This window comes from Amblyraja radiata, chromosome 8, assembly GCF_010909765.2.
Source record: "Amblyraja radiata isolate CabotCenter1 chromosome 8, sAmbRad1.1.pri, whole genome shotgun sequence".
Taxonomy (NCBI): Eukaryota; Metazoa; Chordata; class Chondrichthyes; order Rajiformes; family Rajidae; genus Amblyraja; species Amblyraja radiata.
The window spans coordinates 44,159,971-44,175,360 of NC_045963.1; the positions used below are offsets into that span (position 1 = coordinate 44,159,971).

At 42.0% G+C, this 15,390-nt stretch overlaps 1 protein-coding gene across 3 annotated transcripts in view; it reads right to left on the reverse strand.

Moving 5' to 3' along the window:
- The window catches only part of prkn (parkin RBR E3 ubiquitin protein ligase), an 833,127-nt gene that overhangs the window by 753,087 nt on the left and 64,650 nt on the right, over window positions 1-15,390 (reverse strand). The window contains exon 2 of one of the 3 annotated variants that reach the window (XM_033025722.1): window positions 5,590-5,753. The exons of 1 other annotated variant lie outside the window; for it this stretch is intronic. In XM_033025722.1, coding sequence (XP_032881613.1) covers window positions 5,590-5,606 — 17 coding nt within the window. In that variant the 5' untranslated portion in view covers window positions 5,607-5,753. The remainder of the gene's footprint in view (window positions 1-5,589; window positions 5,754-15,390) is intronic. One more of the 3 variants, XM_033025723.1, reaches the window with a different exon arrangement.

A 15,390-nucleotide genomic window follows, 5' to 3' on the forward strand; every position in this document is an offset into this window, starting at 1 on the left:
TACATTGCAGAATCTCATTAAACAACAAGAGCAGATAAACACGCAGCGAATGGAAATTGAACAACAGAGGAAGCTGCTAGAAAACGAAAACTTGCAGCCATGGGTCAGATCCCACCTACAAAGAGGAAAACAAAGCAAATACATGAACCAGAAAATGAAACGCAGAATATCAGGAACAGGAAGAAATTTGCAAATTAGATTAGGACATTTAAAAAGGGAAGAAGCAGGGATACAGGCAGAGCTAGAGCGATTAGAAAGTGTTCGCAATTTACACATAAAGGAACGGAAAATGATAACACATAAAACAAGGGGTAATGTATTTGGTTTATGGAAGATGGGTGGAATGAAATAAATATGTGCTGGTTTAGATAGGATTATTACAGTTATTAGGATGTATTGTAAGATGAATGTAATAATACCATTTTGCAACAGTGTATTAATCAATTATATTTGAGGTAAAGAGCATATTACCATGGTCTAGATATGATTCTTACAGTTATGAGGATGTATTGGAAGATGACTGTAATAATACAATTGTGCAACAGTGTATTAATCAATGATATGTTAAGTAAAGAGCATATATCGTGCAGGTGAAATCCAAGTTAAAGGGGGAGGAGTGTAGGTATGTAATAGAAATAGTGTTACCTGCCTCCAAGTTAAAGGAGGAGGAGTGTTAGGTATGTGATATAATTAGCATATGTGATGTCTTGTGCAAGTACGCATGCGCAGGGAGACTCAAGGTGGCGTCCTGGAATAAAGAATTAGTATACTCCCGTGTCCGAGTGTTATTTAAGTCTGTTCTAAGCACCCAAATACACAACATAACCTTTGAAATGTTTTTGTAGGCCTTGTATAACTTGTAGCATTGAATACTGCTTTCGCAGAGGTGCTATTAGTTCAGTTAGTTTAGTTTAGAGATACAGCACGGAAACAGGCCCTTCGGCCCACAGAGTCTGCGCTGACAACCGATTCCCACACAAACACTATCCTACAGAAACAAATTTACAATTATACCAAGCCAATTAACTTACAAACCTCTACGCCTTTGTTGGAGGAAACCAGAAATCCCAGAGAAAACCCACGCACCTCCATGACCAATGACAATGAATATGCCAAAAAAAGTCCATCGTTCAACAAATGACCACATTTATGTATTGTTCCATTGTTTCTCCAACATCTAGCTGACAATGCTCTCTTTAAATCTATGTAAGTTCTCAACAGTCACAAGACCTCTACATATTCATTCACCTTAACACACTTGGACCTCAGCCTTTGGCCTCCATCTCAAGTAGGGTGAGGTGAACGTTTGTTTGCGTCACCTCATGTCTTTCTTACTTGTTGAATAAGACCTGGTGAGTTACTTGTGTGGTGCGAATGTTACTTGTCACCTATCAGCCCAAGCCTTGATATTGCCCCAAGTCTTGCTACATTTAGTTGTGGACTGTTTCATTAACTGAGGAGTCGCAAATGATGCGGAACATTGTGCAAATATTCCTACTTCTGACCTTACAATTGAAGAAAAATCATTGACAAAGCAGTTGCACATGGTTGAGCCGGAGACACAACTCTGGGGAATACCTGCAGAGACGTTATGTGGCTGAGATGATTGACCTCCAAACACACAACCATTTGTTGTGCTAAATATGATTCCAACTAATGGAAAGTCTTTAATGCTGCCTTGATGTCAAGGGCAGTTAATCTCACGTCATCTGTGGAGTTCAGCTCTTTTCTCCATGTTTGCACCAAGGCTGTTATGATGTCAGGAGCTGAGTGACTTTGGTGGAACCCAAGCTGACCTTCTGTGTGCAGGTTGTATAAGCAAGTGCCGTTTGAAAGAGCTGTTGATTTTCCCTTCTCTGACTTTGCTGATGATTGAGAAAAGATTAATGGGGTGGAAATTAGCCAGTTTGGATTTGTCTGCTTCTTGTAGATAGGGCATACCTGGGCAATTTTCCATATTGTCAGATAAATGCCAATGTTGCAGCTGTACTGGAACATCTTGTCCGAGGACTTGGCCAGTTCTGGAACACAGGTCGTCAGTACTATTGCTGGCATATTGTCAAGTCTAACAGCCTTTGCTGTATCCAATGCCTTTAGCCTACTCTAAAGTTCAGCCCAGTGAGCAAAATTAGCTCTCCTACATTTCAGTCCTTAAAACATGCAAGTGATTTAGGGTAGGTGTAGGAAAGAACTGCAGATGCTTGTTTAAATCAAAGGACACAAAATGCTGGCTAACTCGGCGGGACAGGCAGCATCTCTAGAGTGAAGGAATTGGTGAAGTTTCGAGTCGAGACCCTTCTTCAGACTGATGTCAGGGAAGTGAGTGGTACAGAGATAAAATGTAGTTGGAGACAGTAAGACTGGTGGGAGAACTGGGAAAGGAATGGAGAGAGAGGGAAAGCATGGGCTACTTGAAGTTAGAGACGTCAATGTTCATACCGCTGGGATGTAAGCTACCCAAGCGAAATATGAGGTGCTGTTCCTCCAATTTGAGCTGTGCCTCACTCTGACAATGGAGGAGGCCCAGGACAGAAAGGTCAGATTGGGAATGGGAGGGGGAGTTAAAGTGCTGAGCAACCGGGAGATCAGGTAGGTTAAGGCGGACTGAGCGGAGGTGTTCAGCGAAACGATTGCTAAGCCAGCGCTTGGTCTTGCCGACGTACAGGCGTTGACAACTGGAACAGCGGATACAGTAGATGAGGTTGGAGGAGGTGCAAGTGAACTTCTGCTTCACCTGGAAAGACTGTCGGGGTCCTTGGATGGAGTCGAGGGGGGAGATAAAGGGACAGGTGTTGCATCTCCTGTGGTTACAGGGAAAGGTACCTGAGGAGGGGGTGGTTTGGGTGGGAAGGAACGAGTTAACCAGGGAGTTGTGGAAGGAACGGTCTCTGCGGAAAGCAGAAAGAGGTGGTGATGGGAAGGTGTGGCCAGTAGTGAAATCCCGTTGGAGGTGGCAAAAATGTTGGGAGGATTATGTGCTGTATGCGACGGCTGATGGGGTGGAAGGTGAGGACAAGGGGACTCTGTCCTTGTTACGAATGGGGGGAGGGGGAGCAAGAGCGGAGCTGAGGGATATCAAGGAGATCCTAGTGAGAGCCTCATCTCTAATCAAAGAGAGGAATCTCGTCTCCTAAAGAATGAGGACATGTCCAATGACCTGGTATGGAAAACCTCATCCTGGGTGCGGATGCGGCATAGACGGAGGAATTGGGAGTAGGGGATAGAGTCTTTACAAGAAGCAGGGTGGGAAGAAGTGTAATCTAGATAGCTATGGGAGTCAGTGGGTTTGTAATAGATGTAATCTGTTGACCATCTTTACAACAGCTTTGATGATGAGGATATGGCTGTGTTCAACCCCTCGCTTCCTTTGGTCAAAACCCATCTCTTTTGTCTTGCTAATTTTAAGGGGTAGGTTGTTATCCTGATACACAGACACAATGTCCTCAATCTCTTTCCTGGACTTTGTCTCATCATCATTCATAAAATCTATCTTTCATTTGAAATCATTAATGCTCGGGTAAAGCATGTCAACAGTATTTGATGTAAATTTGGACTATATATAACTGGAAAACTATTTATCGTGTTTTATTTATCTACTCTGATCTCAGATGGAGAGAATATCAGAGGGAATGTGCTTCCGGGCTGACGATGTAGTAGAAGTATTTTTTTTGTCAGTGTTAACATTAATAATTTTTCCTTTACGGGGAAGAGATGTGCTTGATTCAACATATGTATAGGATATATCTTGATCAATATCTTACAACATACTTATAATGACATTTTTAAGTGGTGAGATGATAGTGAAAATATAAATAATCGAAAGAGACACGTTTGCTTTGCTGAAGATTTCATCAGAACAAGGGAAAGAAATATACCATGCTCCTCACAGCAGACATGAATTTAGCAATTTAATATTTTCTTTCTTTACTCTTTTCTTGCACCATCTAGAACCTTGATCAAATGAACACATATGAATCATATAGCTAATTTGTATAATATTTTAAAGAAAAAATATTCTTAAATTTGAAATAAATATCATTGTTCATCTATCTTAGAGAAGTTCCATGAAGAATAAAGAACTGTCAGTGAGGATTGGAAAAATTTGAAGAATTATTCATAATCCCAATACAAGCATAACAGACAGATACAGTAATAATAATAATGGATGGGATTTATATAGCGCCTTTCTAATACTCAAGGCGCTTTACATCGCATTATTCATTCACTCCTCAGTCACACTCGGTGGTGGTAAGCTACTTCTGTAGCCACAGCTGCCCTGGGGCAGACTGACGGAAGCGTGGCTGCCATTCTGCGCCTACGGCCCCTCCGACCACCACCAATCACTCACACACATTCACACACATTCACACACAGGCAAAGGTGGGTGAAATGTCTTGCCCAAGGACACAACGACAGTATGCACTCCAAGCGGGATTCGAACCGGCCACCTTCCGGTCGCCAGCCGAACACTTAGCCCATTGTGCCATCTGTCGTCCCAGTAGATATCTAATTCCCTTGTATACATTGTGCAGTAATGGATAGTTACCAGGGGAGGAATATACAGTGCACAAAACTACAAAAGATATTTCTCAATCTCGCGTGGGACTCTTATAGGATCCAAACAAACCTATCACATTACATAATGCTTTTTTGAGAAGAAACATTCCTTTTAAAGAGAACAATATGTATTGTGCCAGTGGTTCAACAAAGAATTGTTCAAGCTTTGACTATTTTTATACAATTCTTTTTAAGTTCCCTGGTTGTCCAAGTGACGAACCTAATACTATTCAGTGATGATATTCAAGGATGATTCTCTCTTGTTTTACTCAATTTCCTCCTTTCTCTCAAAGGTAATATAGCCCCACTGGACGATTAAACAGTGCATGAATCTGTTTCCCAACAGCACCTCCTCATAAGAAGCACAGAAGAAAGTCTTGGGTGGAAAAAGCAATCTTTAACAACTGATGTAGCAATTTTCTCTTCTGAATAATTCAATTGCAAACAAATGACCAGAGTTTCTACATGTTTTTATGTTCTTAATCATTTTCATCCATTTCAACCAAAAGCACAAGGAATTCCCCAACCATATAAGCAAATCACAGATCTTAAAAATGTAAAGCCCAACCATCACACTCCAAGATGCGTTACAATTTACTAAAGGCAAAGAAACATCTAGATATTTTTGTTCTGTAGATTTTTTTCTCCAAAAAATAATGCATTCCTGAAACCATGGTAATAACTATAAATTGCATTCACGTCCTCCTATCCCAACATTGAGCAAAGGTTGGAAAATGAAAATGTGAAAAAGAATACTAAAAGGAAAGTGCAGAAATGGATAACCAGCTCATCCAGACAGCAAACATTTGCTCAATCAGTGCAGACTTGTCTCCTGTTGTTACTTACACATTTGCTGCATAATTAAGGTCAGAATTAACAAAGCTGCATTGAATAAAGTTCAAGAAATCCCCAATCACTGTTTACTCGATGGCACCTGAGATCTGAATGTCAGATAGGCATTATTAGAACAATAAGCCAGAGTTGGCAACCTCCCAGCAGGTAAAGAAAAGAAAAAAAACAAGGGGAACCTACCTGCAGTGTCGAATCATTCCTCAGTTCCTTTCCAGCAAAGATCACACGCAGCTGGTCAATTGGAATACCTTGTCTCTTAGCAACTGCCTCCTTAAGTTGGAAGATGCTGGCATTTGGATCAATCTCCACTGGGAATCCATGGCTTGAACTAAACCTAACAAACACTGACCAAACATTAAATTAACACTTAATAGATCAAGACTAATGGAGAATACATTATTTATGATTCTATGAAAAGCCAAAGAATGACTTAAGACTTTTTACACCCTTAAGTCGTATGGAAGCACGTTACAGAAATTGTTATTTTTGAAGTGTAGTTCGAAGTCTGAGACCGTTACAATCAACCATGTAATAACGCTCATTATCAGCAATCTAGTAATAGCTTGATAATCTGTTTTTGTAGGGTTGATTGCGAGATAAATAATTGCAACAGCACCAAATGTACTTTTAAACAATATTTTACGTTTTCAAAAAATAATATGCCAACAGGATAAAATTAACTGAAGTGTTTAATTATCTGATCTGCCAGGTGACAACGTAGCAGGCCTGAAATCTCTCAATTTGAGCAAATCGTATATATTTTAAAACACTCAGTATAATCTTTGCACATTCTCACTTGAACACACTCATTAGTGACTACATAAAAGTCACTTTACATAAACTATATTAGTGGTAAATAACGGTAACATAATTAAGCCATTGGTTCCAATCTATTATCCACACATTTAATGAATATGACTATTTTGTAAATGAAATCATGAAATCAAAAAGTTAATTTTAAAGCCCTAAATATTCAGCATATAATACTTTAGGAAGACTGGAGAATGCTAATCTAAGCAGAGGACCCTGCAGGTTAAGGGCCTGTCCCACTTGGGCGTCATTTGTGCGTAATGACATGTAAATTATGTCGCGAAAATGACGTCCAAGTGGGACAGGCCCTTTAGTATTGTTTTAATCAGGTGCATTAAGAATTTACAAAAAACACACCCATGCATCATATCATATCATATCTATCTACATACTTTTAAAACCCCCTGTGTGTGTGTGTGTGTGTGTGTGTGTGTGTGTGTGTGTGTGTGTGTGTGTGTGTGTGTGTGTGTGTGTGTGTGTGTGTGTGTGTGAGATTTTGCATGTGAAATGTATCTCCTCGAAAACCAGACGCCGAAACGGGACAATTTTTACATATTTCAGTAGAGATTTTCCTTGTGATTTTAGAAATCCACTCTGTACATTTGGTACATTATTTTCCCGACTTTTTAATTAAAATTGTTGACCAATATGACCTTTTTTAAAAATCTGACCGCTGCCCAGCTGCTGACGTTACAATAACAGTGACATTTTTACATCTTCTGGTAGAAATTTTCCTTATGTTTTCAAAAATCCAATCCTCATAAATTTGGTCCATTATTTCTCAAGATATTTACTAAAATTTATCCGAAACTGACTTTTTAAAAAAAATATTAAAGTTGCCCAGCTGCTGACCTCACAATGCCTTTCCTCGTGCCACCCCCCCCCACCCCTCCCCCCCCGCCGCTCTGGATCAATGCAGCTGCTGTCAACATGCATGCACAGTTTTCCACGAGGTACGTTAGCCCACCCACCCATTCTTCAAAAGGCGCAGAAAGATCGAGAAGGTTCTGCAGCAAAGATCCTACAGCTCAGCTCCGCTATAGGATCTTTGTTCTGCAGATCGCGAGGTCACTGGCGCTCACGCGATGAAGAAGCTTCTCCTCACTGCCCGTGCAGCTCGTGAAGCCACGCCCCTCCCATACCCCGCCCGCCCGCCTGCTCATTCCAGCTGTGGATTTCCAGAGAGTCAGAGGCTGGTTCTGTCTCTCTCCGCATTTTGCAGCCCACTCACTCGCCCGGCTCCCCTCCACCCCCCGCCCTCCTCTTCTCACCTCCTCCCCTCTCCTCCCTCCCTCTCTCCTCTCTACCCGTCACAGGGGACGACCTCCTATCTGGGGAGGCCCGATCGTCTATCCCACCCCTCCCCCCCCTAGCCTGGCCCGGCTCTGTCACGTTGATGGGTGCGCTTCCCTTTCCGGAAGCTACGATCGGCTGGTACCCCCGCTGCTTTTCACCGTCCTCGGATCGCTCCGTATCTCGCTCGGGCCCCCGCGAGCTGCTGCCCCGCCCCTCTCTCCTCTCTCTCTCTCTCTCTCCATCCCCCCTCTCTCTCTCAACCTCCCCCCATCTCCTCTCTCTCTCTCTCTCTCCCTTCCCCCAATCTCTCCCTCCCCCCGCTCTCTCTCCCCCTGCTCTCTCTCTCCCCACCTCTCTCCCTCTCCTCTCTCTTCCCCTCTCCCCATCTCTCCCTATCTCTTTCCCCCCTCTCTCCCTCTCCCCCTTCTCTCCCCCACCCCCCCCACCCTCCCTCCCCTAAACCCCCTTCCCCCCTCCCCTCCACACGCTCCCATCCACCCCTCCCCTACACCCTTCCCTCCACCCCCTCCCCTACCCCTTCCCTCCCCCTCCCTTCCCCCCTCCTCTCCCCTCCCTTCCCACTGCATCTCCCCCTTCCCTTCCACCCTGTCAGCCCCCCTCACCCCCCTCTCTCTCCTCCCCTCTCTCTCCTCCCATCTCTGTCGTCCCTCCTCACCCACCCTCCCTCTCCTCCTCCCCTCCACCCCCCCCTCCCTCTCTCTTGCCCTTCTCTCTCTGTCTCTCCCCATTCTCTCTCTGCCCTCACTCTCTACCCCCCTCCCTCTCTAGACGTGGGGGTGGTTAGTGTGTGTGACGCCGCATGCCGCCCCCCCCCCCCCCCGCAAACGCGCGTTGGGCCTACACTTGGTCTAGTTAATCTTTAAAAATGTTTACAGATACTTTAAAATAAATTGAAAAAACATCATATCAGGTAAGTAGATATATCATTTTATCATAAGAAATATCAATCATATTACTGTAAATACAGCTAATCAACATTGTCTGACAAAGATAAAACACGGAAGAACTGGGAATATTCTGCAGGTCGAACAGCAACTGCAGAGAGAACAAAGAGTTAGATTTTACGTTGATGACCTGAAATAATAACTGTTGCTCTCACCACAATTGCTGCTTCACCTGAGACATCGCCTGACCTGCTTTCAGTATTTGCCATTTCAGATTTACAGAATGCGCATTTTCTGACTTTCAATTCTTTTTCAGTGCATTTGTACAAAAATCCATGGGGAACAAATCTTTATCAAACTTATACAAGTAACAGAACTCAGAGAAACTAGATGCTATCCAAAACCCTATGTACCTTTTCAAAATGCACTGGTACATATCCATGCACTATTGGCATAAGGGGTTATGAAAATCACAGAGCTCAAGTCCTAAGTGTCATTTTTCCACTTGCAATGTTAATCCTGAGCAATTTTCTGCAGTAAGAAGTGAATCGTTTAACAAAATCTCCAATGGTTTCTTTGTCAAAAAATTTGATTCTATCTTCCGTTTGATATGTTGTGTGTGGGTTGATTTGAAATTTCCAGAGTTTGTCAGCTTGTATTTTCTTAAAAGCTGTTCCTGTCTCACTTATGGCATCCATATGACAGCTAGTGATAACTCTTTCACAATTATAGACAAGGAAGTGGCTGCATGCTGAAAAACAAAAGCAGGATAGAAATAACTTGAAAGGTTACTCAAAGAACAGGAAATTGGAATGGTGGATTGATACTGAGATTCAGAATACCACTGCACAATGGCATAGAGCAGTCGCTGCAGCTGGCAGAAGTGGGTGGAAGGAGGAGTTTAATTATTGTTTGTTTTCTTTGTTGTAGTGGGGACCAAAAAGTAAAAGCCAAGTACTTCGCCAAAGAGGATGAAATCAGAATTATGATTGAGCTACTTTGGTGTGAAGGATAAATAAACAAATTAGAAAAAGGAATAAGCAGTTTATCTGCAAAAAAATATGTGCCAGAACATAAGACCTGTAAGAAATAAAAGAACGATAAATAAAATAAGGGAAATTGCAGAGATACACTTAACACAAAGACAAGAAGTAGAATCCCAACTCTGCAAATTACTGGTGTTCTGATCTCAGTAAGATTATTGTGAGCACCAAGGTTAAGAAGCCTCTCAGAAATGAACATGCACAGGGAGAATCCATGACAGGTTGTGCTTGTACATCTGCCTGAGGCATGTTTTAAAACAACCCTAAAAGCATCTCGGAAATAGGCTACCCTCTTCCCCTTTTCAACGAAGAGCGAAATCTATATAACTAAAAGTCTCATCTTGACCACTTCCTGTCTGCGCTGTATATTGATTTTAGAAAAAACGCTACCATATATCGCTGTGATTTTTGGCCAACTTACTCACAGTCCTCCTCCGCTGAGGCAGCCCCGAGGATTTTTCCGATCGATGAAAAGTTATGAATGCTTTAAAAATCTTGAGATCAGCTGATTGGTCCTCTCGCCTGTCAATGACCATGATGAAGGTAACGCCCCTTCCGGGGCTGGGGGGGGGAAGGACTATAAAACCCCGGATGCCTGGACATGAGTCAGTCACTCTGGAAGATCGCGAGGGAGAGTCCACAACTGCGATTCCTAGCTGTGAATCAACTGAACTGTGAGTCTGCAATGTACTTGCAATAAATGATTTGTTAGCCCTTAATGACAATGCATTGAGTTGTTTGGCAATTTGGTGGCCTGCACTCTACTTGAAATGCTATGGAATTGAATTTGGTGGCCTGCACTCTGCTTGAAATGCTATGAAATTGAAGTTGGTGGCCTGCACTCTGCTTGAAATGCTATGAAATTGAATTTGGTGGCCTGCACTCTGCTTGAAATGCTATGAAATTGAAGTTGGTGGCCTGCACTCTGCTTGAAATAGAATTTCAAGGAATAGCCGTGAGTGAACTGCCAGCCCACCAGCCCTGAGCGACTGATCTGCCAGCCCACCAGCCCCGAGTGGCTGAGCTGCCGGCCCACCAGGCCTGAGTGACTGAGCTGCCAGCCTACCAGGCCTGAGTGACTGAGCTGCCAGCCCACCAGGCCTAAGTGACTGAGTTGCCAGCGCAAGAATCCGTTCGGCCCACAATGTCCATACTAGCCCTCTGAAAACCAGTCCCTTCGGCCCACAACACCCATACTAGCGCTCCAGAAAGCCCTTCCCCCACCCCACTGGCCACCAATATTGGAATTGGTGGAGAGGTGGAATATTGTGTTGGAGGACCAGCCCTCCTGTGTGAACATGGGACCCAACGGGTCCCACTTAGTCTAGTTATATACTAAATCCACACAGTTCTGAGCCTGAGTACTGCATCTGGAGCTGTGGCTGATTGGTGCTGTAAACACTGGAAATTGCCCAGGACCTGAAAGGAAGGAGAGCAGGAACTTGGAGGAGGTGTGGGACAGAGCTCTTTGAGGTAAAGATGCCTTTGGAGTGCTCAAGAGGTAGTTGATTACAGGTTGAAGTGCAGAGTTCAGGGAAACGTGCATAGGAAAGGTTTAGAGGGAAATGGACCAAAAATGGGATTTAACTTAGATGGGGCATTTTGGTCGGCACAGATGAGTTAGACCTAAAAGATGCGATTTCTAGAAATCTGGCAAATTAATACGGGAACTCAAAGTGGCAATATACAAGACTGTTCAATCAGAATTCATACCTGACCACTGCTGTAAACCTGAATGTTCATGACATAGGCAAGTTCCACCACTGTAAAAACATTATTCCTAAGGCTCAAAATAGGTCCAAAAATATATTGGGTTCCATTTATAAGTAAATTTATACCTTAAGGTAAAAGTAAAATTTCAAAATGTCTTCTTTGCACTATTTTTTAAACAAGAACTGCCACTTTTGACATTGATCTGTTCAGATCAGCACAGCCACAGTAAGAGAAGTTCAGAGATTACCATTTAGACTAGATTAATCTCATAAAAGCAAACACACTGTGAACATTCACAATACCATTAAACACAACTATGTGTCTGCTTAATACAAATTACCAGTTTACTCTTTGCAATGTCCATTTCTCTTCCTCTGTCCCCACAAGTAATAACTGAATACAAACTGACTGCATGAGATACATTTTCTTATTAAGATGAATCAAAAGGACAGGATAAATTCTTAGCTTGTAAACTAAAATGTATTGTGGTCATTATTTGCAATTTTGATCAGACCCAGGATTGTTTAGGGCAGTGACATGTATGCTGATGAAATTTTGCAGTAAACTTTTGAGTATTTACTCTGGTGGGAGATTTGGAGAGAGGATTGATTAGGCAGATTATACTAATTGTTACTTAAGGGGTTATGTTATAAAACATTCTGAAATGGCGAAGCAGGCATTTATATATCTAGGAAAGAGTAAGCAAAAAATGAATATTTGGAAATCACTGCTCTAGGCTCTAACATATTTGGAAATCACTGCTGTAGGCTCCAATAGGTTTGAATTCAGTTCCTTCATGTCTAAAAAGATTGAATTATTATTAACCTTTTTTTATCCTTTTCAACTGTTATTTAAGTACTTTGTCACAGATTTAGATTGAAGCAGTTTTGCCTTTGCTAAATTTTAATTGGTAACGATAGCCATTGTCCCAAATTAGATAACCAATAGTTGAGTTGAGTTTAGTCTATTGTCACGTGTACCAAGGTACAGTGAAAAACTTTTGTTGCATGCTAACCAGACTGCAGAAAGACAATACATGAAAATTGAGCTATCCACAGTGTACAAATACATGATAAAGGGAAAAATGTGAATAATGTTTAGTGCAAGATAAAGTCCAGTAAAGTCTGATGAATAATAATTTTAATAAACAATATTGTCCAAATTAATTGTGGTTATTTAAACAGCACTCTTAAAATGTTTTAGGTTCAATAATTTCTTCTTGTTGTAGGGAAAAAAATCAATAGAAAAGAATCATTGGATTCCCTCCAAGCGTACATATAAGAATGTATTTACAAAAGCTGATGGATTTACAAGCCCAGGCTTTTAATCACACCATGCAAATTGTGAAAACTCTTGTTTACGTGTCCTAGAGTCCCATCAGAATATATCCTCAGATTTATGGACTGAATGGTAATAATTTGCAATTTTTTTACTTTGGATGCCTCATGTTGCTAGGATATTGACTTTGGGCACATATGGGCTCAGTAAGCTACTCTCACAGGACTGACATCCAGTACTCTCTTGACTTTGTGCGAATATAAATTGCAGGAGTGATATTACAACCATATGGTATTGTCAGAATTGACCCCAGAGCAAAGATGCTAGCCATCTCAGATGCTCAGCACACTCTATCCTGATGAATGCCACTGTCAATGTTCATGAAACTGACCACTAACTCCATGTTGAATATAGGTCTCCGTGTATCTATTAGAGGATTTTGAAAAGATATAGAGCTTGCATTTCTTCTTCATCTTTTATGTCCTGAGGATGCCGGCAGAAGGCTTACACCTTTGAAATACTAATGGAAAAGCATAGAACAGTCACTCAGGAAACATATAATGATTAAATAATTTCCTTTTATGATATTGACCATAAATATAGGTCAGAGCACTGCATTGAATTCACCTCCTACTTTCCAGGATAATGCTGTTGGATCATTAGATGGAGGAACCAGATGAGAAGAGAATTGAATATTCAACAGATGGCATCTCCAAAAATGCAGGATGTTCTTCGTCCCGCCAATATAGATTATGTGGAAAGACTTTATAAAGTGGAGCCTGAATGCCCATCTTCAACACCACAGAAGACAGGGAGATAGTAATTCGTCCTGAGTTGCATTAGCAAAAAAGTGTTGAAGATAAAGACAAAATGCTTAAGTAACTCAGTGGAACAGGCAGCATCTCTGCATAAAAGGAATAGATGTCGTTTTGGGTTGAGACCCTTCCTCAGAAGCAATGCAACTTCAGAAGAAGGGTCTCGACCCGAAATGTCACCCATTCCTTCTATCCAGAGGTGATGCCTGTTCCGCTGAGTTACTCCAGCATTTTGCATCTATCTTCAGTGTAAACCGGCATCTGGAGTTAGCAAAAAGTGTTGTCCAGTTACCTACATGTATACTCCTTCTTTGAACCAAATTTTAGGAAATAACAACAATACAAACATTCATAGAATGATACAGCATGGATACAGGCCCTTCAGCTCAACCAAAATGCTCCATTCTAATTAATCCCATTTGTCTGTGCTTGGCCCATATCCCTTTAAACCTGTCATAGAAACATAGAAACATAGAAAATAGGTGCAGGAGGAGGCCATTCGGCCCTTCGAGCCAGCATCGCCATTCATTGAAATCATGGCTGATCGCCCCCAATCAATAACCCATGCCTGCCTTCTCCCCATATCCCTTGATTCCTCTAGCCCCTAGAGCTCTATCTAACTCCCTCTTAAATCCATCCAGTGATTTGGCCTCCACTGCCCTCTGTGGCAGGGAATTCCACAAATTCACAACTCTCTGGGTGAAAAAGTTTTTTTCTCACCTTTGTCTTAAATGGCCTCCCTTTTATTCTAAGACGGTGGCCCCTGGTTCTGGACTCGCCCAACATTGGGAACATTTTTCCTGCATCTAGTTTGTCCAGTCCTTTTATAATTTTATATGTTTCTATAAGAACCCCCTCATCCTTCTAAACTCCAGTGAATACAAGCCTAGTCTTTTCAATCTTTCCTCATATGACAGTCCCGCCATCCCAGGGATCAATCTCGTGAACCTACACTGCACTGCCTCAATCACAAGGATGTCCTTCCTCAAATTAGGAGACCAAAACTGTACACAATACTCCAGATGTGATCTTTCCTATCCATGTACCTGTCCAAATGTCTTTTAAATGTTGTTATCAAACCTGCCAAATTTACTTCCTCTGGCAGCTCGTTTCATATACCCACCACCTTCTGTGTGAGAAAGTTGCACCTTAGGTTCCTATTAAATCTTTCCGCTCTCACCTCACTCAACTATATTGCACATATAATACCTGTGTCTGAGAACAAATTTCTGCCTACAGTCTACACAACCATACGTTGGATAAAATTACGGTAGACATAGCATTGTTAATAATTCATAGTTTATTATGTGGCTCTACCTTATATTTTGGGTTTGTTTCTCTTGCAAATACATGGTGGTGTAGGACATCGACAATATCGCCTGGCTAGGTTAACCTCTGCAACACTGACCTAGTGCCGACAACAGGACAAAGGGCCTTGAACTAAAATGGCTAAAACTCTGCATTTTTAACAAATTTGGACTTCAATCATACAAAAATCATGAAATTATTTTTCTTACAAACAGTTCAGTAGAGTACTCCCGAACCTCCACTAGCAAGGGTGCAGAAATACTGTACTAGACTACTGAGCCCACATGCGCCATTTTCAAAGCCCTCATTCCAGTTGTGCGGATGCTTGTTCCACGCAAGTTTCAGGCTGTTGTGGGCCTCCAGCCATCTTCTACATTGTTCGCCACGTCACTATCCTCACCCATCCACCTTTGTTCCCCAGAAGCGCAGCACCATGATGGCACGGTAAACCAGACTCCAATTCCCTGTCCTCTCCTACTAGCCTCGCTACTCATCCTTCGTCACTACGCCACAACGGTACACGATAGCGCTACAATTTCTGGCCCACCTTACTCACCATGGTCCTGTGGTGTCCTGTATCAAGCTTTGTTCAGATTTATGGTATATTTTACAAGTTATTCACATTTTAAACTTTACAAAAAACACTGACAAAAAGCACTTGCATCTGCAATGCCCGTTAGCAGCTTATGACGTCACAATGGGATCCCGAATCTCATTTACATTAAAAAATTGCAAAAAATTTCCGTTTTATTTAAATTCTTCCATTTTCATTCACAATGACGTTTCAATGGGATCGCGAATCTCATAAACATT